Raw genomic sequence first — 23,715 nt, 5'->3', positions numbered from 1 at the left:
ATAAAATGGAAAAACTGTCTTATATACATTCATGACATATATACTAATTATACATATACTTTCAATTAATTTCATATTTTATCACTAATTAAGTATTTTCTACCATATATTGAGAAAGATATACCTGAATAGATGTATTTTTGTTATCGGATATACTAAAATATGGAGAGAGGCGATTAAGATAGTCACATATCTCAAATACATACAAATCACACTAGATATACACTAATGCATCTATACAAATATCTGGTGTGGTACACATATATTTGAAATACCATTTACATGGGAGAGTGGCGAGCGAACGACATGGGAGGTAAGCGAAGGAGATTTGTCTATCTATCCCAAATACATACAAATCCACTTGGATGCAATATATCTATAACTAATTCCACCTAATTTTAACTTTATATATCCTGAGATACATGTATCTACACGTATCTGAACACACCAAAATCTGGTAAGATTTGCGATATTAGCTCTTAACTAGTGAATTTTCTGTAAGTTTCTCTTACCCACTCTCGATTCTTCCGAAACCTGGGCTCAGGGGCATTTATATGTATCTGATGTGATTCACATAGATCTAAGATACCATATACACAGGAGAGTGGCGAGCGAATGACATGGGAGGTAAGCGAATATTTGTCTATGTATCCCAAATACATCCGAATCTACTTGGATAAAGTATATCTATAATTCATTCCACCTAAATTTAACCCCATATATCCCGAGATACACGTAGCGAAACACATCAAAATCTGGTAAAATCTGAGATATCTTAATTAGTGAAATTTCTGTAAGTTTTCTCTTACCGGGTCTCGATTCTTCCGGAATATGGGTTCAGGGGCATTTATGTCTTTTCCAAAATGCCATGAAAGTACACCCCCATCTAAATAAATTCCCATGATAATTTTCCATTTCATCACACATTTTGTTCTATCAACAAACACAGAGCACAAAAATTTTCCAATAAATTTTTTTTAAAAAAAATCCTCAAAAAAACCTCATCGGAAAATCATGTCGTGGCAAGTATATGTCGATGACCACCTCATGTGTGACATCGAAGGGAACCACCTTAGCGCCGCCGCTATCATCGGCCTTGACGGCGCCGTTTGGGCTAAAAGCTCAACTTTCCCTCAGGTCTTTTTTTTTTTTTTTTGAAATGATTTTGTGAAAAAATTTGGATCTTTGACTGATTTGGGGTTCTGAGATTTAGTTGATTTCTCGGGTGCTTACTCAACTAATAGTTATTGTTTAAGAAAATCAATAATATTGGAAGCAAGGAGAATGGTGACTTTCAGGATGATAACTATTGGTTGAGTGAGCATCTAAGAAATCGACGTGATTCTGAGAGGAAGATGATTGATTGAAAGATCTATTTAGTAAAAAAAATGTTTTTTTGTTCAATTGGATTTGATGTTGAACTCAGATTGGTTTGTTTAAATCTGATCTAGGATCTTTTTTTGGGTGATTGAAAGAATGTTGTCATTTTATCTGTTGTGGATTTGATTGTTTTTGTACTTCTTTTTTGATTTTTTAGTTCTTTCAAGGATGAAGTACTTGACTTGTGGAGAATTTAGTATGACTATTTGGGTGATTTGTGAATACTGAAAGAGATATTATTGTTATTGGTTTTGATGTGTTGTCTTTTATTGGATTAGATTTGTTTTTGTGAGGGTTGAGTTTGATGGGAATTTTGGAAGAATATTAGTAGATGATCTTGACTTGCTTGGACTCTGTGAGATGATTTGATTGAAAATGGTTTTGATGTATATGCTGATCTTGACTTGCTTTGAATAAGTGAAATGGTTTGATTGAAAATGGTTTTGAATAAATCAATGTTGAGTGGTAAAGATTTGATCTTGATAAGTAGATGGTAGGATCCGATATAGAGGATTTATGATCTTGACTAGCTTGGATTCTGCGGAATGATTTGTTTGAAAGTGGTTTTGATTTATATGTTGATCTTGACTTGCTATGAATAAGTGAAATGGTTTGATTGAAAATGGTTTTGAATAAATCAATATTGAGTGGTAAAGACTTGATCTTGATAAGTAGATGATAGGATCCGATATAGAGGATTTATGATATTGACTAACTTGGATTCTGCAGAATGATTTGATTGAAAATAGTTTTGAATAAATCAATGTTGAGTGGTAAAGACTTGATCTTGATAAGTAGATGATAGGATCCGATATAGAGGATTTATCATCTTGACTAACTTGGATTCTGCAGAATGATTTGATTGAAAATGGTTTTGATTTATATGCTGATCTTGACTTGCTCTGAATAAGCGAAATGGTTTGATTGAAAATGGTTTTGAATAGATCAATGTTGAGTGGTAAAGACTTGATCTTGATAAGTAGATGGTAGGATCCGATATAGAGTATTTATGATCTTGACTAGCTTGGATTCCGTGGAATGATTTGTTTGAAAATGGTTTTGATTCATATAGATGATCTTGACTTGCTCGGACTAAGCGAAATGAATTGATTGAAAATGGTTTGGAATAAAATCAATGTTGAGTGGTAAAGACTTGATCTTGATAAGTAGATGGTAGGACCGACATAGAGGACTTGATCTTGACTAGCTTGGATTCTGCGGAATGATTTGTTTGAAAATGGTTTTGATTCATATAGATGATCTTGACTTGCTCGGACTAAGTGGAATGATTTGATTGAAAATGGTTTGGAGTAAAATCAATGTTGAGTGGTAAAGACTTGATCTTGATAAGTAGATGGTAGGATCCGATGAAGAGGATTATGATCTTGACTAGCTTGGACCAAGTGAAATGATTGATTGAAAATGGTTTTGAACAAAGATAATATTAAGTTCTGATGAAGAACTACTAATAGATGTGGTAAAGACTTGATCTTGATAAGTAGATGGTATGATCTGATATTGAGGATTTATGATCTTGACTAGCTTGGACTGAGCGAACTGATTGATTGGAAATGGTTTCGAACAAAGATAATAGTGAGTTCTGATGAAGAACTACTGAGAGATGTGGTAAAGAGTTGATCTTGATGTGGTTGGTAGGATCGATATAGAGGATTTTTATAGTTGATCTTGACCAGCTTGGACTAATGGAATGATTGATTGAAAATGGTTTTGAATAAAGCAATGTTGAGTGTCACTGAAGAACTACTTAGAAATGTGGTAAAGAGCAAAGAGTTGATCTCGATAAGTAGATGGTAGGAATCGATATATATAGATGATTTTGACTAGTCTTGGACCAAGTGAAATGGTTGATTGAAAATGGTTTTGAATAAAGGCAATGTTGGGTTCTATTGAAGAACTACTGAGGAATGTGCGATAAAGACTTGATGCTGATACACTAATGTTGTGAATAGACAAGAACAATTGTTTTTTTATTCAATTGCAAGTTATTTATAAATATGTTTGCCTTCTAATTTTACAATCTTGACTCATTTACAAAGATTTTGCAACTTATCGATATCCATGCTGGTGTAGTTCAAACCCTCAGAGATTGACGCTATCCTGAATGATTTTAATGAACCCGGTTCACTTGCTCCAACTGGCCTGCATCTTGGTGGCTCAAAGTACATGGTCATTCAAGGGGAATCTGGGGTTGTCATTCGAGGAAAGAAGGTATCTTTTATGACATTCAGAATCTTGTTGAATTGAAACTGCAGACAATAGGTTGTGCATTCTGTTCAAGCAATGCAGAGCATAATTATGTGATTTTCTTACTATGCAACTTATCTAGTGTTCGTTGAGGGTGTTATGTAGTACTTCAGGATCTTCTCTGTTAAACAACCAGAATCCGTGTTACATTTCAGAAAGTTGTGGAAAGTTAATACTTATTTGGAGATGAATTGAACTGAATCAAATGTGGAAAGGTCATAACCTTACTTCAAGTGGCTGTTCGTGACACTCCATTCTTTTTTTGTTCAGGGACCGGGTGGTATTACTATCAAAAAGACTGGTCAGGCTCTACTTTTTGGTATCTATGATGAACCAATGACTCCCGGCCAGTGTAACCTGGTTGTTGAGAGGCTCGGCGATTATCTCGTTGAGCAAGGTTATTAATTTGTTGGTAAGTGTTATCCACCTTTGCTATTTCTTTTGGGTATTTTCTTATGCAAGATTGACTTTCTAATTACCTGCTTTCATTTGAAATGATTGCAGAATTTCCTTTCAATATGTTTGTATTGAAGATTGTGGTGTTTGCTGATGATGGATACTCAAGAGTTGGGAAGTGGTAGATATGATACCTTTCTGGATTCAACAGTTCTCTCTTTGTATTTTGATTTTGCAAGAATTGGTTTAAATTATTTTCAAGTGAGACCCTCTGATTATTTTTGAGAGGGGAATGATTGTTGGTACCTTATAAATGGATTTCACTTTGCACAAAAATTGGCTTGTGTAATATACAGCTCCTGGATTTTATCTGTCAAAATCTTTTTCAGACATGCTTAGCTTCTGTTTCTGTGTATTTTGTATTCACAACCCCTTAAATCAGATGCCCTCCACCCACCCCACCACCACCACCACAAATCAGGCACATCAATCAAAGACCTTGCTTACCGGATAACTTTCCTAGTGAAGGAGAGAAAGTTTGACAAGTTAAGAAAGTCTCGTTGAATCAGGAACTCTGACTATGACGAATATTTTCACTAGTTTCAAAGGCTTGGTTGACCCTTGGGATTGAATCTGGCAAGGAGGTGCCTTCTAAATGACTAAAATCTCATTGCGCCAAAAATAGTAGGGGTGATTGACTCATCATCCTCTTCTTGATGTTTTTTCCTCTTCACTAATTTCAAGGGCTTGGTTGACCCTAGGGATTGAATCTGGCTAGGGGGTGCCTTCTAAAAGACTAAAACCTCGTTAAGCCAAAAATAGTAGGGGTGATTCACTAATCCTCTTCTTGATCCCCTTTTTTAGCACCCCCAAAATGTTGTATCCAACTATAATTCAACCAAGCATGATACACCTCAACCTCAGTCCCAGCTAGGCAAATTGTACATATTTCTTTGACTTAGGCCACACCTTATTCAAAAGGACAGCTTTCCCCAGCATAGAGCAGTTAAGATTGAAAACTATTGAGAGATATTTCCTCTTAAATAAAAAGGACCACATGGTGCATAGAACATTGTGTTAGCAGGGTCAGAGGAGCCACACCTCAAGGGATGAGATGTAGACAACTTACTGACTTAAAACAGACCAACTTTTCTGATATATATAGGACCATGATCTGCAACTTGCTTTCCAAATACTTGATGCATGAGAAAAGTTTGTGAAAACTTCATTACAAAGATTTAACTAAAATGAATTAGTACCAAGTTTGCTAGCCAATCACAAACAAGATGGATTACAAATGTTTCCACAGTTTGAATGACTGGAAATATCTTCTATTTTACATCTACCAAGGATCTCTACCTTGGCTATCATACAAAATTTGTGCAGTATAGATGATATCTGCATCAATAACCCAAGCATCCTTGGCTCCAACACATTTGAGCCTTCTCAAGGGAAACTTATATCACCTAGCATTATCCTGCTTTTACATTTTTTCATTCCAGAATAGGCATCGTTCTATTCATCCGAGACATGTTCAGAAGAGTACCAGAAAGAACAAAGGAAAAGCCACAAGTAGATGTTGAGTCCACCAATAACCCCTTTGAGGGGATGATGATGAAGACTTGGAAGGACCAACGGTTGTATTATTAACGATAGCTTTTTTACCCCTGTGAATTTTAAAATCAGAAAACGAACATTACTATCTGAGGAGGGCAAGAATACACTAGTGTGTGTGTGTGTGTGTAGTTGAATAATGATTTAGCTAGATGTACATACCCAGTTGTCGCATAGAGACAGTTATCATAACCTGTATTGAGAAAGAGCTGTCAGACTAGATTTCAAACACAAGGAAGAAGATATCTGGCACATCTTTGCTTGAAATACGGTACATGACTACTTCAGAATATGCAGCTGAAGTAGTGTTTGTGAATCAGCAAATTTACCAACATAGGAACGTCATCAAACTAAAATTGTTAATATCACTCAGCTACATCTGTCTACATACTGACAACATCCAGGTAGCAGCATAAAATAGACCTTGTAGCTTTTTTTTGAAACTGGTAATGTTATTGTACTTCTACAGCAAATGGACTACACTAACAATCGACACTGAACTAACCATGAGCCATTTTGAAATTTGACAGTTAAAATGTATGTACCTTGAGGGGTCTTTCAGGTTTGCCTCTCTACCTCCACGAGGTAGGGGTAAATCTGTGTACAACCTTCTGCAGATCCCACCTATGGGATTACATTGGGTAGGTTGATGTTGGTCAAATCTGATTTTTTGACTTATTGTGTTTGATGCTCTAAGAAGATTGATAGACTACACACTTTAAGGCAAAGAGATGTAGAATAGAGATGTAATTCTACATTTACAAGATCTAGTACTACCTAGTCTAATTGATCTGTGAAGAGTTGATCAAGGTATAAACATGCATTAAAAGAAGAGAATGAAATGAGTCAGTCTGTCTACATACTTGGATTCTTGTTTGTTCTAACGCCAACTCCTCCAAAAGTGCAAGCAATGTCAGTAGCTCCATTTTGCTGGTAGTAACTGTTGAACGCAAAAGAAGCATGTGATGCAAAGTTATCAGGCTCGAAACAAGGCTGGCTAGGTTGTATAGCGGAGCAGTCTACATTTCCAGAACCACAAGCCCAACTCAAGGCATTCTGAAGTTCAGCTTCAGATGCAGAAGATGAGGCAATGCACCACGTTCCATTTGAACCGGTATTGTTTCCACCTGCAGTCATGTCTACAACACCCTTACCGGTAAAATCAAGGTTATATACACTTGTCTGGTCTGGGAAAAATAAACCCCAGTTCCTCTCAGATTCTAAACCAGGCTTCCTGTTCTCATTGAACAATGAGAAAACATAAACATCAACTGCTCCTCCTGGCTTCGCAGGAGTTCCAGTATTGTTGATAACATGTCGTATCAAATTTGTGTTGTAAGTCTGTGCATTATCTGGTGTTGCAGCTGTCTCTTTTGGTGATCCTTTAGATGGCCAGCCTGTCTCAGTGACCATGATATTAACTGTTTTGAAATTTAGAGCCATTAAAGCATAGTTAATAGCATCAAGTTGAGCATCGAACATGTTCGTATAAAGTAGACCAGTGTTGGGATCAATCACTTCAGAGGATGCCTCAAATAGAGCATAATCTAGGGACACATTGGTAGAAGAATCTCTATATGCATAATACGGATATAAGTCAATCATAAAAGGTGACTGATTCTCTGCAAGGAATTCCAACATCGGTTTTAGAAAAGAGGCGTGACTACTGTTAAATGCCCCTGCAGAAGGTGGGAATGATCGGGATAATACACCCAATGAATGGGTACTAGAGACTTTAATCCTCCTATGAAGACCAGCTTTTTTCAAAGCTGTAAACACATTTTGCATTGCAGGTACCACCAGAGCAGCTGTAGTATTAGGGGCTTCCGTGAGTTCAGCACCAACGGTTATGTAAGTGATTTTCGTGGCTGGATAGTAAGGAAGTATGCTATTTTTTAACCATGTATTGGCATTAGACTCAAATTGAGAAAACGCCAGCAAGTCTGAGTTTGGAATTCCAATCATAAGCTCAATTCCAGTATTCGCAAAGGCCTTGAGGACCTGAATATTTGAGTCGTATATCCTTACATATTTGATGTTGTGCATTTGAATGAGCTGCACAGCTTTTTCAGGCGTAGGAAGATCATCGGCATTTCGTCCATAGCAAATTCCAACTCTGCTTGCTCTGCAAATGCCTGCCATGTAGTGAAGAATGGTCAGCAGTCAGCTCAGGGATATTCAGACGAACTACCATTGGTAATACACAACATATAACACATTCTGACATGGACAAACGCTAAAGTAACCAAATTATGATGTCCCGGGCAAAGGTTTAGGCATATGCATCATTATTTGCTGTCATTTTGCAGCTTAATTGTTACTGTCTATATATTTTTCGCTTTTTCAACAACTAAAACAAATCCCCCACACACACAAATCATTTCATTATTCAATAAAGACAAAAGTAATGCTCCCTTTAACTAGATGTTATCTGACTAAGATACATATATCTACATAACCAAAAGAAGTCTTACTAACGAGAAGGTATCAGTAGTTGACTTTCGCTAATATAGTTGGTCAGCATGATTTACTCAAGCATAGCCCTTTCGACACATTTTCTGGAGTGGTCCAGTGAAATGATGATAAGAGACCATTCACCTCAATGAAAAAAGTACAACCCAAGAAAACAGAATGCTCTGATTTGCAATGTGGGGCACGGACAAAAAGAAGTAATCAGGTGAATGAATTCATTTGACTATTAAGTTCATTCTTCGTTGCTCGTTAAAGATTGAAACTTGTATGCAATCTAGTACTTAGAACCGGAGGTGGAGCCACATGTATTCAAGGGTCTCATCAATTGACACCCCATTGTCGGAAAATTACATGTATAGCTAGGTAAAGAAGTCTTTCTTATGTATATATACTATATATTGACTCCTCTTGACTTCTTCGTCGGTTTACTCCTTTATATCTTGACACCCCTAAGGCTAAACGAATATCCTGACTGCGCTGCTTAGAACCAACTTCCCTAACCTCCTCAAGTCCAATTATAATTTGAGGTTTTAGCAGATAATAGCTAGTTGTGAAGAGGAATCTCGAAACCATTACAAATGCAATCAACATCACTAATAAAGCTAGAAAAGAACAGCATTCAAAATGCAACCACCATATTCAAAGTAGTCAGAAACAATTACAACACAATAATGCATATATAGTGGATCACAGCTAACAAGTTCTGTCGTTTTTCACATGTTGTAATACTTACACAAGCCATGGAAATGAACCACATACAAAAAACAGAAGTAATGGAAAACAGACAAACAGTAATAAGATCAACTATAAGAGGACAAAGTGGACCAAAAAACCAAAGTTGTATATTTCCTTTAAGTCAATATACACAGCATAAGCAGGGGTAAACACATGGTATTTTCTTCATTTCAATACAGATTAGATTTTTTAAATGAAAACCTCAAATGAAGCAAAGCATAACCTTGTCAAAGTTTACTGCAAAAATTAATTTTTATGCCAGAAATAGTTACATACACTAAATATAATGATCGACACTTTTGATTATAGCACTGGAAACTGAAACAAGGAGTTAATATGAGTAAAATTATCATCAAGAGCCTGCCTAAAGAAAAAAAATCTGCAATTTTGACTAAAGAAATGAAAAGAGTAGAAGTACCAAAAATCAGTAAGAGCAAAAATATGCTATTACTATTAAAATGAATCCCCCAAATGAAGCAAGGTATAATAAGCTGGTCAAAGCTAACTACAAAAATTTTATCTTTCTGCCACAAAATAGTTACATACACCAAATACAGCTACATTAGTTTGAGGGGTATGAAAGTGAAGGAAATGATTAACACTTGTGATTAATACAATAATGAACCACACAACTGAAACAAATAGTTAAATATGAGTGAAATGTATCATCAAGAACCATTTAATCAAACATCACTCAAAAAACAATCTAAACTTTTGATAAAAGAAATGAAAAGTCTAGAAGTACCAAGAAGCATTAAGAACAATGAAGCTCATCACTCAAAAAATCTGTACTTTTTACTAAAGAACTGATAAGGGTACAAGTACCAACTACCAAGAATCATCACAATGAAGCTCATCACTCAAAAAAATCTGAACTTCTGATTAAACAAATGAAAACTGTAACAGTAGCAAGAAGCATTAAAGAACAATGATGCTCATCACTCATAAAAATCTGAACTTTTGATGAAAAAACTGATAAGGATAGAACTACCAAAAATCATTAATAGCTCAAGCTCATCACTTAAAAAAATCTGAACTTTTTACTAAAGAAATGAAAAGGGTAATAAGTACAACTACCAAGAACCATTAACAACACACAATATTCAGCTCATCACTCAAAAAAATCTAAACTTTTCACTAAAACAAACAAAAAGGGTACAAGTAATTACCAAGAATCACTAAGAGCACAGAAGCTGCAAATATGATACTAAATCCTCTTGCCATTCTACTTTCTCCACACCAACTTTGCCTCTATGAATCTTCTTCTTCTCTTTATTTACCTCAAGAAATGTGCTTTCTCTTTATTAGGCAAATACACTTTTTATCACAACGGCTCTTTGTGAGCTCAAGAAGACTGTAGCCACTGCAAAAATAGTACAGAGCTGTGTGTCGGACAGTGTTAGCGGATTCAAGAATATATTATCAAATGGAGTTGAGAGAATTATCCTCGATTCCGCAGCTTTAATTAAAAATAAATTGTGTACAGTTATGTTTTGGCATATTAGCATGTTTGTTCCCCACAACCACAAGGAAAGTATAAATACTAAACTATAATACGAGTTAATGGTCAAAAACACAATGCGTATACGTCAATTAAACATTGAAGTGTGTTTTGCTATCTATATAAGGTGATTTCATTCTTAGAATTAGAACACGATATATTTGATTACACCCTACTCAAGAATGAAGAGATATTTATACTCTATCCTCAAAAAAAATTGGAGTTCCAATTTATTTATATTCCCATAAAAAAGTTACACATTCAAAATTGAATGCTCCCTCCCTATCCAAATAGACTATTCTCAAGATTCGACCTAAAATATTAAATTTTAAATGAAGAAATGCTTATCAGCCTATCATAATTTTCTATGGTGATTCATTGTATTTTGTGTATGTAATCAAATAATTTTAAGAAATATACATTTGTAGTTACTGATATAACATTTCATGTTCATTGAATTTAAATTCTCCAAAATTAGAAGTATTTAGAAGTTCAAAATATGAAGCATACGGATTCGATAAAATTACCATTTTGCCCTCAAATAGAAACTTTCGAGGTTTTGATTCATCGCAAAGAACATGAAAAGAACAAATAGAGAATGCAATTGTGTAGTTAGTATAATGAGATTTGTTAAATTAATCATGTTATTATGTCTATCTTCGTAGAAGTTGTTTCTAAAGAAAAATTATTGATCTTTAGCATTAAATCAATTAATCCCACCAACAGAAAGAAAAAAAAACATTTTTAGGATTAACTCGTAATTTCTAGAACTCATAATATATGAATAATGGAGTATATGTTAAATCAAGTTGTCCCAACTAGTGAATTATTGAGGTACCTTTTTCATTTGAGTTTTTGTGTATTTCATAATTCATAAAGTTAGGTCTTTTTTTTTATTCGATGTTTAGTATTCATATTAAAATCTAATTAAACTCAAATAACGTGTTGCAGCGCCTATTTAGAAAAAGCGTTCTCAAAAAGTTTTTTTATTTTTTAAAATTCAAAACCTAAAATCTAACGAAGGAACCTTAATCATCCCACCACAACTCATATCGATAAGCTTACATCTTGTTATGTAGAGGGAGTAGGTCCCAAATGTGAGACACGACTAAGCTTCAGTACAAAAAAATCTGAATTCTGAAATAAAATCTAAAGGATCCCTTAGGTCCCCATACATATTTTTAAAAAAAAAATTGAAAAGACATTTATAAATCATTTTGAATATATATTTGTTTATCAAATTTATCCATTATTTCAACCTCAATCAGAAAAAAAAAAGATTTTAGGATTTGATTCATGTCTAAACGCCTAATATGTCCTTTAAAAGGAAATAATTAGGTATATTAAATATACAATTTGACGAATTAAAATAGATTGAGTTAACGATTTTAAACATTTTTTTTGTACTAGTCCACTAATTTTCCAGGTCAAACGACTCCGTTGGCCCCCAAACTAGGCTAGGGCATGAGCGATGACTAGTACTCGTTGCATTTTCATTAATGGCAAACTAGTAAATGTGCTCGAAATGAATAAATCAATATTTTTCCCATCAATTTATAAGTAGTGAAAATCAAATACAATAAACACTCTGTAATATTTTTGCTCTGTTCAAATATATTTCATTTCAATACTAAAACTAAACAGAGGAAGAAAGAAAAGTACCCAAAAAAAAAAAACTCATATTGAGGTTAAATTTTGTAAACAGGAGTGATTCCCAGCAGATGGAAACACTTTCTCATGACAACTGCTGTTGCCTCACACAGCAAGAGTCTGCTTGTTTCCTCGGCCGAGCCAACGACCTGCAAAAGTTCCGAAATGTGTTCATAAATGCAAGCTATTGCATATTTATTCTAACAGTATATATTTTCGTTTAACTATCGAGTATCCAAAGCCATTGGTCCAACTAATCTAAATTCGCACTAGAGAGGCTTGCTATGGGTAAAACGCTCTCTACTGAAGATTGTTTGTTTGGATTGGCTTATATTAGGTGCTTTTGAGCTATAAATCATCCAAACAAGCTCTAATCCTTAATTAGATGTAGTGGATGAGTTCTCCATGTTGGGATAGACTCTCGGATTGGAACAACTATTCTAAGAGATCCAACCGATGCACGTTCCCCCATTGGCTAAACCACTGCTTCAGGCTAACCCTTTTTCCTAGCTGGATCTTAACTCATCCTACAGCACAGCCTAAATGGTTTCTATATTCAAGATTTTCATGAATCTTAGACAATGAACTATAGTTATTTGGTGTTCCACTAGTGGGTCAAGCTGGTCTATAGCAACTTTAGTGACAGGTTTATAGGAGGCACATAGTATTTGTTTCACGATTTCTTTGGTTCATAGCTTTATTTGCTGGTAGGAAAATTTCATACCTGACAGTTGGTATAGAATTTAGTGAAGTCTTCAGATATATTGTAAAGATATTCACACACCAAGTGTGGCGAAAGATTGGTACAAGCGTCTTCAACAATCTGCAAAAGAGACGACAAAATTTTTACTTGATTAGAACTATGCAGAAACAATAAGAAACCATTAAGTGATAACAAGATTTAATAAATTCTTACTTCAGCAAACTGGAGCAAATGGAGGCCTAGCATACGTTCATCTGGATGAGCCAAATCTATTGCCGCACTCTGTCCAGCGAAAATGAATTGATAAGCACCACAAATAGTAATTCTACATCACTCTTGTAATTTTAACATTACTGAAATATCTGTTGCACGGATGCACCAGTGCGAAGGTGTGAGAGGTTGGCTATGGATGGTTATAGGAGAGGCAGAGGAAGATTGAAGAAGTATTGGGGACATGTGATTAGACAGGACATGACGCAGCTTCAGCTTACCAAGGAGATGAGCTTAAGATAGAGATTATGGATGACACAGATTAGGGTAGAGGGTAAGTTGGGTAGTTGAGAATCGGCTTAGTCTTTCATACTAGTAATAGTAGTATTACTCTGGGAGAGTTTCATGTTATTCCATTTCTGTTCCCAGATTTCACTGGGTATGCTGTCGTACTGAAATATCTGTTTAACATTAACAAACTACCATGTTATCATGTGTTTGCCTACTTCAAGAATTTTTGGGTGGCCATAAAGGGGCCTAAAAGCAAACGGTTGAAAGGTTATTCGGCCCACCCGACTAACCCGTGGACGAAACTCTTGACAAAGAAGAGTTCAGTTGGGGCACATAAAATAGATGAGATTATCAGATTACCTTTTTTAACTCCTCTATATCTTTACCAGACTTCCTGATGATTGAACAAATACGAGCATGTGCATAGAGCAAATAAACAGCGGTATTTCCCTGCCAATCACAGAAGAATACAAGAGAATCAATTCTGAACAGAGAAACAGAACAGAAAAGGATGCAGCAAAAATAAGTAACTAAGAGAACACGTCCGTTACAGATAGAGAACAACCACAAAATGAAAAACATGGACTCCTCAAAAACAAAATCAGTTAAAAGAGCATGTAAAGACTCTTGTGCTTCAATTATAAACCAAGTGAATGGAATAACTGAGTTGTTTCTGTATAAACTAAAAGAATTTAAAGAGGAGCCAAATGACTTTGCAAGAAATCTGATCAATTTGAAGAATTGAAATTGGGTCGAATAACCTGTTGAAAATGATTAACAGATCTATTCATTTCATGAAACGATATCCATTCACATACCTTATCACTAAGCATCTGATCAAAATTGAAGGTGTAATTGGTCAACCTGTTGTTCTTCAGGTCAGCGTATCTGGTTTAAGGTACCAAAAGAAAGGGAGAACAAAAGAAAAGTCAGGAACTTACTGAGACAAAAAGAAAAGCACCAAAACATATGTATAGAAAAACTCTTACTACGTCAAAATCACCTATTGTAAAAACTGCAAAGATGAGATATCACATCTAAAGATACATAACAATACACCACATCCTTTTAGGCAGAAATGATGTTTGCCCAAGATTGAAAATGTTTCTTTCTAGTGCTCTTTTTATGAAATAATTAACTCCGTTTCAATTTGTTTGTCTGGTTTTGACTTGGCACAGAGTTTAAGAAAATAAAGAAGACTTTTGAATCTTGTGATCTTAAATCAAAGATATGTGGAATGTACCAAAATGTCTTTTAATCTATAGTGGTCCTAAACATGTCATGTGAAAAGTTAGAATTAAAGAGTAGCCAAAAAAAGAAAAGGGCATTCTTTTTTAAATGGACTAAGAAAAGGAAAACAAGACAAACAAATTGAAATGGAGGGAGTACTTTCTTTGGTTCTAGATCACTGTATGGCAAATTTGACTAGATGCGGAGATCAAAGAGTTGGTTTGAGTTGTTTATATCAGTTGGTAAAATTTTGATTTGATAGGGAGAATAACATATCACAGATTAAAAGTTCCAATTGTCGAATAATTTTTTTGTCTCAACACTAAAAAATATTTCTTTCTTGGAATAAAATGATACACACAAAAAGTTCTTTACTCAGCATGAAATTGGAGTACATTACAGATGTTATAACTGACAATAGGGTATAGGACAGTCTATCATCCCTTATCATTACCCATTTTATCCAATTGGATATGTTCTTATTTATGTTCCCTTTCTTCCAAATTGACATTCTTTAATCATCTAATGAATATATTTACTTCTTGAGAACAGAAAGCCTTCTTCAATGAAACAGCTTTTTTACGTTCTGCCTTTCAATAAGAATACTTTAAATGAAAAGATAACTACCATTAATGAAACAGTTGAAGGTTTCCTTTCTTTAAGTTGGAAGGTTTTCATGTGTAAAGCACCTTTATTAAAATATATATTTATCTGTGTGTGTGTGTGTTGTGTGTGTGTTGTGTGTGTGTGTGTGTGTGTGTGTGTGTGTTTAATCCAACAATGACTGAACTTGAAAGCTATGGATCAAGTTACCAGCTCATTTTTGATCTCCTGCAAAATATAAAGTAGCATGCACAAGGATGAGGAACTTACTTAACAGCACCATATCCTACTGCTTCAGCAGTTTGCTCTAGTTCCTCAGCTGTCCAATCTTTAGTCTTACCTGATAAGACAATCATGATATGTATAACGTGAAGTGGTACTCTTTCACAATTTCACTACATTATTACCCATAGTATTCACAAAAGAGAAGCTATGACGAGCAAAGAGATACAAGCAGAAACGAAATTAAGCCCAAAATGCCATATACCAAAGTTACCAAACAACATAGAACACACCTCTTTCTTCAAGTGCTGCTTTACACCGCTTCTTGGCATCATCAAGCAAATCAACCAGCTTAACCACCTCCGTACTTCGAGTTCGGAACCGCTTCCCATCTTCCCCTAAAACTAGACCAAATCCTACATGACTGGCTTTGGGGTAATCATTCTCATTTGGAGGAAGCCAGCCCGCACGTTTTGCAGCCTAGAAGAGAATTTTACCCAGAAGGTAAAAAAAGAAGCATGAGTAAAGCTCAATCCCAACAAAGTTGATTCATTGTATCATACTCCAACAGAGGAAAGAGAGGGGTATAAATATCAGGAACTTACAGAAAAGACCATCTCAAAGTGCTCTCGCTGTCCAACATCAGTCACATATATCATCCAGTCTACTTTTTCTTCATTCAGTCGATACCTACAAAGACGCAGATGGGAAGTTTAAATGAAATATAAACATTTTCTGAACCTTTAATAGCTTCTGCATAACATTGTTAATCCATAGCATCCCAATGAAAACTTGCCTAGCAAATTCACAACTATCGCTACCCATCTAGTTATCTTCATAACAGCACAATTCACAACTCCCTCTACCCGTAGACTTTACAAATTTTCACTTGTCCGTAGAAATCACTGATATGTATAATACCTATTGGCTCTATGACAAGATATTTTCCTCCCATGCGTCATATACAAATCATATGCCACTCGTTTAAAACCTCAATTCTGATACAAGGGCAGAACTGATCACCCATTGGAACCCACTAGAGAATGTGCATTCAACTTTCAGCAAATTGAATATTTCTTTTTTTTTTGTTGATGATCAATTACTTAGAAACAAATCATTCGATGAAAGAAAATAACCAAAAGGACATGTGTCACACTTGCAGAAGTGAGACAAACTCACAACAACCATTGAACCTTATATTCTTGATGAGAAAAAAGGCAATATTTGCAAAGTCTATCCAGAAACACAAATTACAACTAGACTAACCATAGAGCGGTAAGATCGGTTGAAGCATAGTTGAAACCACCATCCCTCTTCACAACAATAAGAGGTATTTTCTTCCCTTCAATAAAGATGACACGGGCTCCTTCACTTTCTTCAATTAATCCCTTCTCATTAAGCATCTCTAAAGCTTTGGGAATATACGGATTATAAAAGCTTTCACCCTAAAGGAAGAAACACCAAATTAAATCCATGAGGCTTTGCTCACTCATAAAATGGGCAGGAAAATGCTCAATATAGAGAAAAGCATAAATCAGCTGGAAAACCCTCCAACTGAACAACTATCAATTCTTCCTAGGTTCATTTACGACATATGACAGGATAAACCATACATTGTAAAACAAATAACTAATTTACTGAAAACAATACCAGAGACTAATGGCTCAATTATAGTATCCATAACATATTTTTTCTTTGACAGGTGAATCCTACACCTAATTCAAGATGAAATTAGCTTAATACACCAAGTTCTTTCACTCCCCCCATCCTCTTGAATAAGTTTGGATCATCAAAAAGAATCTATAACGAGGAAGAGGTTTAAGAGTGATGAAGCAAGGCAACACCGCAAAAGCTTGTACAAACTCTACGATTCGGCAGATTAGATTACGACAACTCCTTTTCAGAAATTAATTCACTTGTTTTTCTTTTCAGCAACTATTACTATTCAAATCACAAGGCAGCTGCAATGTAAATAGGACAGTTCACAGTAATACTTGAGCAGCAACGCAATCCTTATCTCTTTAGATTTCTCATATACAAGGAAGGACCTCTAGAGCAGTCTCCTTGAAACTGATTGAAAAAAGGTATTTGGAAGTTGAAGTTGTGTTTGAACAAGCATTTAACATGAAAAATTGTAGAAGTTTTGTGAGCGAAAAAAAAAATCATTTGAGGAACTGGTCAAAACCACTTGCCCAAACTTGAAACTCGTCTTCTAATAAATTCAAAAAGTCAGTTCAATGTATAACCAAATGCTGTTTTGAAAAAAGTTGGAAAATTGTTCATGTCCAAATGAGTCTGAAGTAATTCACAACCATGTCAGAAGTTGAGATTTTGCTCCTTGGCATTTTGAGTGAAGAAGTTATAATGAATAGCAATCGTGCAGTTGTACTGAATATACAATCTGCATTTATTGTTAAATTGATACTTTACCAGATAAAAATAAACTAAAACAAACATCATCAACATCAATTTGGCATTTTACATTCTAGTGCCCGGTAACTAACATACATAACCACATATTGTAGTCTGCCAGAATCTGTCACACTATACTCTGTTCCATTTCATCATTCCAAGACCTTTTGAACTACCAGAATCAAAATTTAAATAAGTCGGAGCACAAGGATGTAAGAGATAGAAAACAGATTCACACTTTATCAGGTGCTAATGTTAGCATAGACTTTTTTGAAGATGCTATGTTAGCATATACTTACCTGTGCCAATTTATAGCATGAAGTATTGAAAAACCTTGTCCATAGTTTACGAGGAGGCTAAAGAAAACTAGCATGGCAATTGCATGACACACTCGAGGACAACCAGAGAACTACTGCATGTCCCCATAGAGTCATCCAAAGTGCTATACAATTTAAGTGGAAGAAAAAGCTCACTGTAGTACCTTTTCCTCCAAGTGAACCCCAAGTCTCTCATAAACCTTCTGAAATTCTTTTCGGCTGATTTCACATATTTGTGCCCATGCCATCCTATACTTCTCATCCCCACCCTGTAAGACATGCACATGCACAGGTAAGAGAAACACATCAGATACAGCATTTCACTTAAAAGTAACCAACTATTTGCACTGATCCTTCAGTAAGGGAGCTATCCATTATTGTATGTAATCCCTTTTCACTCGAGCCAGCAAAAGAGAAGCAATAGAGATCCACAGAACATATTCATCAAACCCCACCCCCAATAACAAACTAATTACTCAACTCTGCATAACCTCTCAAAACAAGATATGATCAAACATGCCAAATTTAATAAGAAAATCAAAAAAGGTTACCTGAAGACTAACGACTGCCTTTTGCGCCCTTTCCTTGAATTCAGCATCATTGTCAAATCTTTGTTTTGAAGCCTTATAGAATACCTAGCAATAAATGAAAATAATGATTACCTCGTCAAGTAAAATAAATTTCTGTCTTCCTATCCACACAACAGCCTGCTCTTCCAAGGAAAATCTCACGAAACATGATATAAGGGATGCTTTGCTACAAGCAAGCTCAAGATCTCAAGTAATCTTGTGTGAGCATTTAAGGTTGCAAATATGTACAATCAAAACCTCACCATTTTCAATTTTCTAGTCATGACTCATAATTGCAGACTCAATGTATCAATCACTTTTTCAGAATAATTTTCACTCTATTTGAAAATCAGTTTTTTGGCCATGAAAATTATCAATCCAACTTGATGTTGTATTTCGAATTCGGGGAACAGCTTATAACATGTTTCCAACTCACTTTTCACTTTCAAAGTTGTATTTAAGTACATTCAAGCATGATCATTATTTCAAATATTCTTTGCAAAAAGTAACCAGACACAACTTCATCTTCAAACTCCAACTCCATAAATTTTAAACAAGTAAAAAATATTTGGAATACTTGGCCAAACGCTTACTTAATAACAGGTCAACAAATAACTGCAAAGAAAGAGCACGGGTAAACAAAGGAAACAACACTAGTCAAATCAGAGAACTCTATCCAATGCTAGACGGTAATATGCAGGTTGCATGCTCTATCAGAATCTAGATGTAGACAACAGGAGAAAAACAACTATAGTGAATAAGAACCAACACTCACCTCCAGATCTCCAATTGCTGGAGCACTACCAGCTTCCCAATTAGGAAATTTTTCATAAAGAAACTCAATTAACATTCCGAACTGCAAAAGAAATAACAAGTATGAGACCCTAAAACAAATTGGTATGGAAACAAACATTTCTAGTAGAAGATACACTTTTCCATGAGCTTGAAAAGAACAATAGTTGATCAAGCAGCTCATAATCATTGTATCGATTTGAAGATATAAAAAACACTTATGGTTCCCTCGTATGATTATGTTGAAGGACATGCAGACCAGAAATGATTTGCAAGCAAAGCCAATAGATATATCTCATAGGTATTACTCTTTTTTCTAGATGAAGTATCTCATAGGTATTACTCATGGGAAGAGAATGAGAGATTACTGAGCATGAAATCTACCTGTGTGCCCCAGTCACCCACATGGTTTCTCCGAAGAACATCAACATTGGAAAACTCCAACATACGGGCCAGAGTGTCTCCAATTATAGTAGATCGTAAATGACCCACATGCATCTCTTTTGCTATGTTGGGTGATGAGAAGTCAACAACAGTCCTTTTAACAGGAAGCTTGGGTGCCCATATCTCAATGCCATCTATTAGCATCTTTTGAAGACTCTGTATCAGTAAGACAGAAGTGTTATTATATGATTCTAACCTACCAACTAAAAAAAACTGCCAGCAAAACCAGAACTGGTTAAAGAAAATACCTTTGCTATCCATTGCCTTGCTAATACAATATTAACAAAACCGGGTCCTGCTATAGAGCAATTCTCTATCATTTCCGATGCAGGAAGATTTTCTATAATTGCCTAAAATGTGAAAGCAACTGATAGTAAGTTGGAAGCTTTCACTTCTAGAACCATGTTTGGAAAAGAAATGACGTAGAGATTAACAGGATATCTAATCACCTTTCCAACAGGCTGAGGACCCTTGAACTGTGTACCTTTGCCTTTAATTTTATTCCACAAGCTCATTGCATTATTGCTGCCCAAAGTTTCAAAGTGAGAACTTACGAATTAATCCATTCATTACTGACAAAATAACAATAAACAGCTAGAAAGTTAAAAGGATAGTGTTCAACATTAGAGAATAATCAGAGTAAGCCATACCATTGATAGTCACCATGTTTTGGATCATTGCAAATAGCAACCAAAGGCTGTACATCTGGAATATCAGGGAATGCTGCTCTAAGTGATTCCTCAAATAGCTTTGCTATTTGCTGCTTTTGACTCCCAATAATTTCTTTATCCTGTTCAGAGAGGTGGCATAAATAACTTAGTTTATGCTTAAGCCTAAGTTGTACTGTTTACGGATGGCACTCTCTTTACAAGGATGCTATATTATGAGATCATGACTTACATTTTCCATGGTTGATATTGTCCTTAAAGATACTCCTACTGCACCAAAAAATCTCCTAGATGTTGCTCTGAGAATACCTGTCTAGTGTTACGACACCACAACAGAAATTACTTAAAGCACTTCTATATTGCATCTTGTTGAATAAATAAATAAAAGTCACGCTCTTTAAAAGCTTAAGCTTTAGATGAAATAGTCATACACTACAACATGGTACAACATGGTATCAGAGCAAATAAAGGTCCTACATTAAAGTATCACCGCCACAAATTGTCAAAGATTAAAAAAATGCACATGTTTGGCCCATTAAAAGGAATCATCCCCACATGTGAAGGGGCATGTTGAAGATATAATTAAGTAAATAAGATGGTCACACACTAAAGCACATCCAAAGGAAATCTATATTATAGTACAATGGAACATTCAACCCTTGGGAACAATTTAGATACTTGAAAACACAAGGTAGTGCCAACAATTTAACATGTTAATTTCTTAACGGTGGTGGTTAACATGGAAGATCATAATAGTTTGCATCTCATATGACATAATTTAAATTGTACAAAAGGTGTTCAATATATTATCCAGCAAAAACATCTCCCTTTTTCTTCTTCTTTTTTTGGTCCGGAAGAAGAAATTATATTATCGCTTCTTTCTTCTTTTGCTTGTGATACTTTAGTCTTCCATCTGTTCAAAGTTGTTCACTACCTTTTTTTCTTAAATGAGCCTCTACCATGGACACTACATTTTTCTCTTGACCACAAGACTCGAGATTCAGAAAATTGCTAGGTTCCTCAGCTGTGTTCATTCTTAAAATTAATTGAACCTTTGACATGACACTTGTGCACGTCAATTCTAACAGGCTGTCCAATGGATTAGTCGAGTTGCGCTCAAGTTGGTCCAAACCTCACAATTGATAGAAAATAAGTATGAAGGGTTTGCCAATACATTATATTCCATTCATCATGAACAACATTACAAACATGACCTACATCCATTAGGAAGCCATTGAGCAAGCTACAGCCTACAGTGTTCAGCAACATTACCTTAAAAAATAGGGTTATAGATAACATTGACTCATTTGGGGTCAAGGTTAGCATTACACAGAGACGATAAAAACCATTCCTAGTTTCAACAGCCAACGTCCAGTACACAACATTAAATTCAGTGAAATTAAGTTCAATTTGTGTGCTTTACTCCCACAACAAAAACACACCCAATAAACCACAACAAGCTTATCTAAAGCAGTAGATAAGCATAACGTCAGCTAAATTTACATGAAAAGCAACAACAACAACCACATACCCAGTGTAGTTCCACAAAGTGGGGTCTGGAACGGTAGTGTTAAGTCTCCCACGTCAGTGTAATACTATGACTACCAGTATGGACGAAAAAAGCAAGACAATGCACATCCAACCACTAACCTTCTACCCTAATCTGTGTACTCCACACACTTCCTATCTAAGGTCAAGAAAAGCATATTCAAAAAACAAAACACAAACTCTAAGTTCAACAAGTTAGTCCCTTTATAGCATGGACAGAATGAAAACACTTTAAATTGCACTCATACTTTTACCTCAATTACTAACTACTCAACTCAAGAAAAACCCACACCTCAAATAGCTAAAAGCATCAAGCTTTAACATAAACAATGGTCAACAATCATAACAACATTACCCCATAAAGTGAAAACACTGTAAATTGCATTTCATACTTTTGTCTCAATTACTAACGACTCAACTTAAGAAAAACCCGCATACCAAATAGCTAAAAGCATCAAACTTTACAATTAAAAATGGTCAAACTTATAACAATAACATTATCCCATCTACCATCAACAAAAGCCAGAAAAACAACACCAAACAAAATTTTTTAAAAAAACCCACAAACCCAAGAAACTGAGATTAGAAGCTTACGGGTATGGAGGAAAAAAGGGGAGAAATTGGGATTTAGAAGCTTAGCAGATGGAGGCGGAGAAAGTGAAAGTAATGGAGGAATTTTGAGGGAAATGGCGAAGCTATTCATATTCTTTATAAAGCTTTATTATAAGTTGTGTTTGGGTTTTTATTTTTTCTCTTTCTTTTTTTGTGGGGCTTTGGTCTTTAGGGTTTTTTTTTTTTTAGAGATTTTGGATAGGAGCTAGGGCATCAATTTTAGCAATTTTTGCCCTTTTTGTATTTGCCAATGAGAGAATGTCATGTCATTATGTGTTTTAATCGGGTACCTGTATTGGAATCAGACTAATCCATATTTGCGTTGTAAGGGTCCATACGAGCTTCATCTCAAATTGTGATTTTAATGAAGAAAGATTATATCTTAAAAACATAAATAAGAATTAAAATAATAAAAAAACATCTCTTAATTATTACTCCATATATCCACTACTAATTGTCATGTTGCGTTTTTCGAAAGTCAATTTGACTACTTTTCAAAATTAATTAGATTACATTAATTCAATATTTTAAACAATTAGATATTTAAAATCTATACGAAAAGTACTATAAATTGTAATTTTTTGCATATCAATATGATGAAAAATACATCATAAAATGTTAGTCATAGTTCTTATCGTTTGACTCTATAAAAAGAAATCATGACAATTAAATATGGACGGAGCATTTTCTTAAGAGAGTATAAAAGAAAATACGACTTAGAGTGTTAAAAGGGAGTAAACCGATTCTTTTTTCAAATGATTTAAATGATTTTCACTTGCATTTTGAAGCAAAAATTGAAGACAATCGATTTCAATATAAATATTAAACATTATAAAAAATAAGAAATTTTTTAAAAATTTTGTGTATGTTTTCTACAATTATTTAAGTTAAAAACTATAGGTCTCGTGATGAATTGATTCACTCAATTCCTTGGACCTGTAATTTTTTATGGACATTCTTATTTGACCCTTCATTTGCAAGGAATTTCTCATATTTGAACAATTTCTTTTCTTGCTTGACACACCAAGTAATATTTCTATTTTTAAAAAAGTATTTAACTCGTAGTCAATTTTGACAATTC

At 34.9% G+C, this 23,715-nt stretch overlaps 3 protein-coding genes across 4 annotated transcripts; 1 reads left to right on the top strand and 2 right to left on the bottom strand.

The window, feature by feature from the left end:
- The first annotated feature begins 917 nt into the window (after window positions 1–917).
- LOC125811705 (profilin-1-like) lies at window positions 918–4,420 on the top strand. Its single transcript, XM_049491237.1, has 4 exons — window positions 918–1,137; window positions 3,472–3,609; window positions 3,916–4,057; window positions 4,150–4,420. Exons 1-3 carry the CDS (start codon window positions 1,015–1,017, stop codon window positions 4,048–4,050), a joined length of 396 nt encoding a protein of 131 aa, XP_049347194.1. The 5' UTR covers window positions 918–1,014; the 3' UTR covers window positions 4,051–4,057; window positions 4,150–4,420.
- Window positions 4,421–5,245: 825 nt separating this feature from the next.
- LOC125811699 (glucan endo-1,3-beta-glucosidase 13) lies at window positions 5,246–10,238 on the bottom strand. Its single transcript, XM_049491230.1, has 4 exons — window positions 10,032–10,238; window positions 6,519–7,790; window positions 5,818–5,848; window positions 5,246–5,708 (listed from the first exon to the last, which is right to left on the bottom strand). The coding sequence occupies exons 1-4, from the start codon at window positions 10,084–10,086 to the stop codon at window positions 5,576–5,578; spliced, it is 1,491 nt and encodes a 496-aa protein (XP_049347187.1). The 5' UTR covers window positions 10,087–10,238; the 3' UTR covers window positions 5,246–5,575.
- A 1,792-nt stretch (window positions 10,239–12,030) lies between these two features.
- LOC125811693 (arginine--tRNA ligase, chloroplastic/mitochondrial-like) lies at window positions 12,031–22,780 on the bottom strand. 2 transcript variants are annotated; one of them, XM_049491223.1, is made up of 18 exons: window positions 22,617–22,780; window positions 20,707–20,783; window positions 20,457–20,596; window positions 20,256–20,331; window positions 20,055–20,156; window positions 19,747–19,962; window positions 19,346–19,426; window positions 18,553–18,636; window positions 18,166–18,270; window positions 16,539–16,717; window positions 15,878–15,962; window positions 15,566–15,752; window positions 15,321–15,390; window positions 14,036–14,105; window positions 13,578–13,667; window positions 12,930–12,998; window positions 12,738–12,836; window positions 12,031–12,162 (listed from the first exon to the last, which is right to left on the bottom strand). In XM_049491223.1, exons 1-18 carry the CDS (start codon window positions 22,723–22,725, stop codon window positions 12,052–12,054), a joined length of 1,950 nt encoding a protein of 649 aa, XP_049347180.1. In that variant the 5' UTR covers window positions 22,726–22,780; the 3' UTR covers window positions 12,031–12,051. The 2 variants fall into 2 exon arrangements, with proteins under 2 accessions (XP_049347180.1, XP_049347181.1); XM_049491224.1 differs by having other exon boundaries at window positions 20,707–20,787; window positions 22,617–22,779.
- Between the last annotated feature and the right edge of the window lie 935 nt (window positions 22,781–23,715).

Source organism: Solanum verrucosum, unplaced genomic scaffold (assembly GCF_900185275.1).
Source record: "Solanum verrucosum unplaced genomic scaffold, falcon-dt-bn FXZP01000238.1, whole genome shotgun sequence".
NCBI classification, from domain to species: domain Eukaryota; kingdom Viridiplantae; phylum Streptophyta; class Magnoliopsida; order Solanales; family Solanaceae; genus Solanum; species Solanum verrucosum.
Note: the sequence above shows the minus strand (reverse complement) of the source record. Positions and strands in the feature narration are given on the sequence as shown.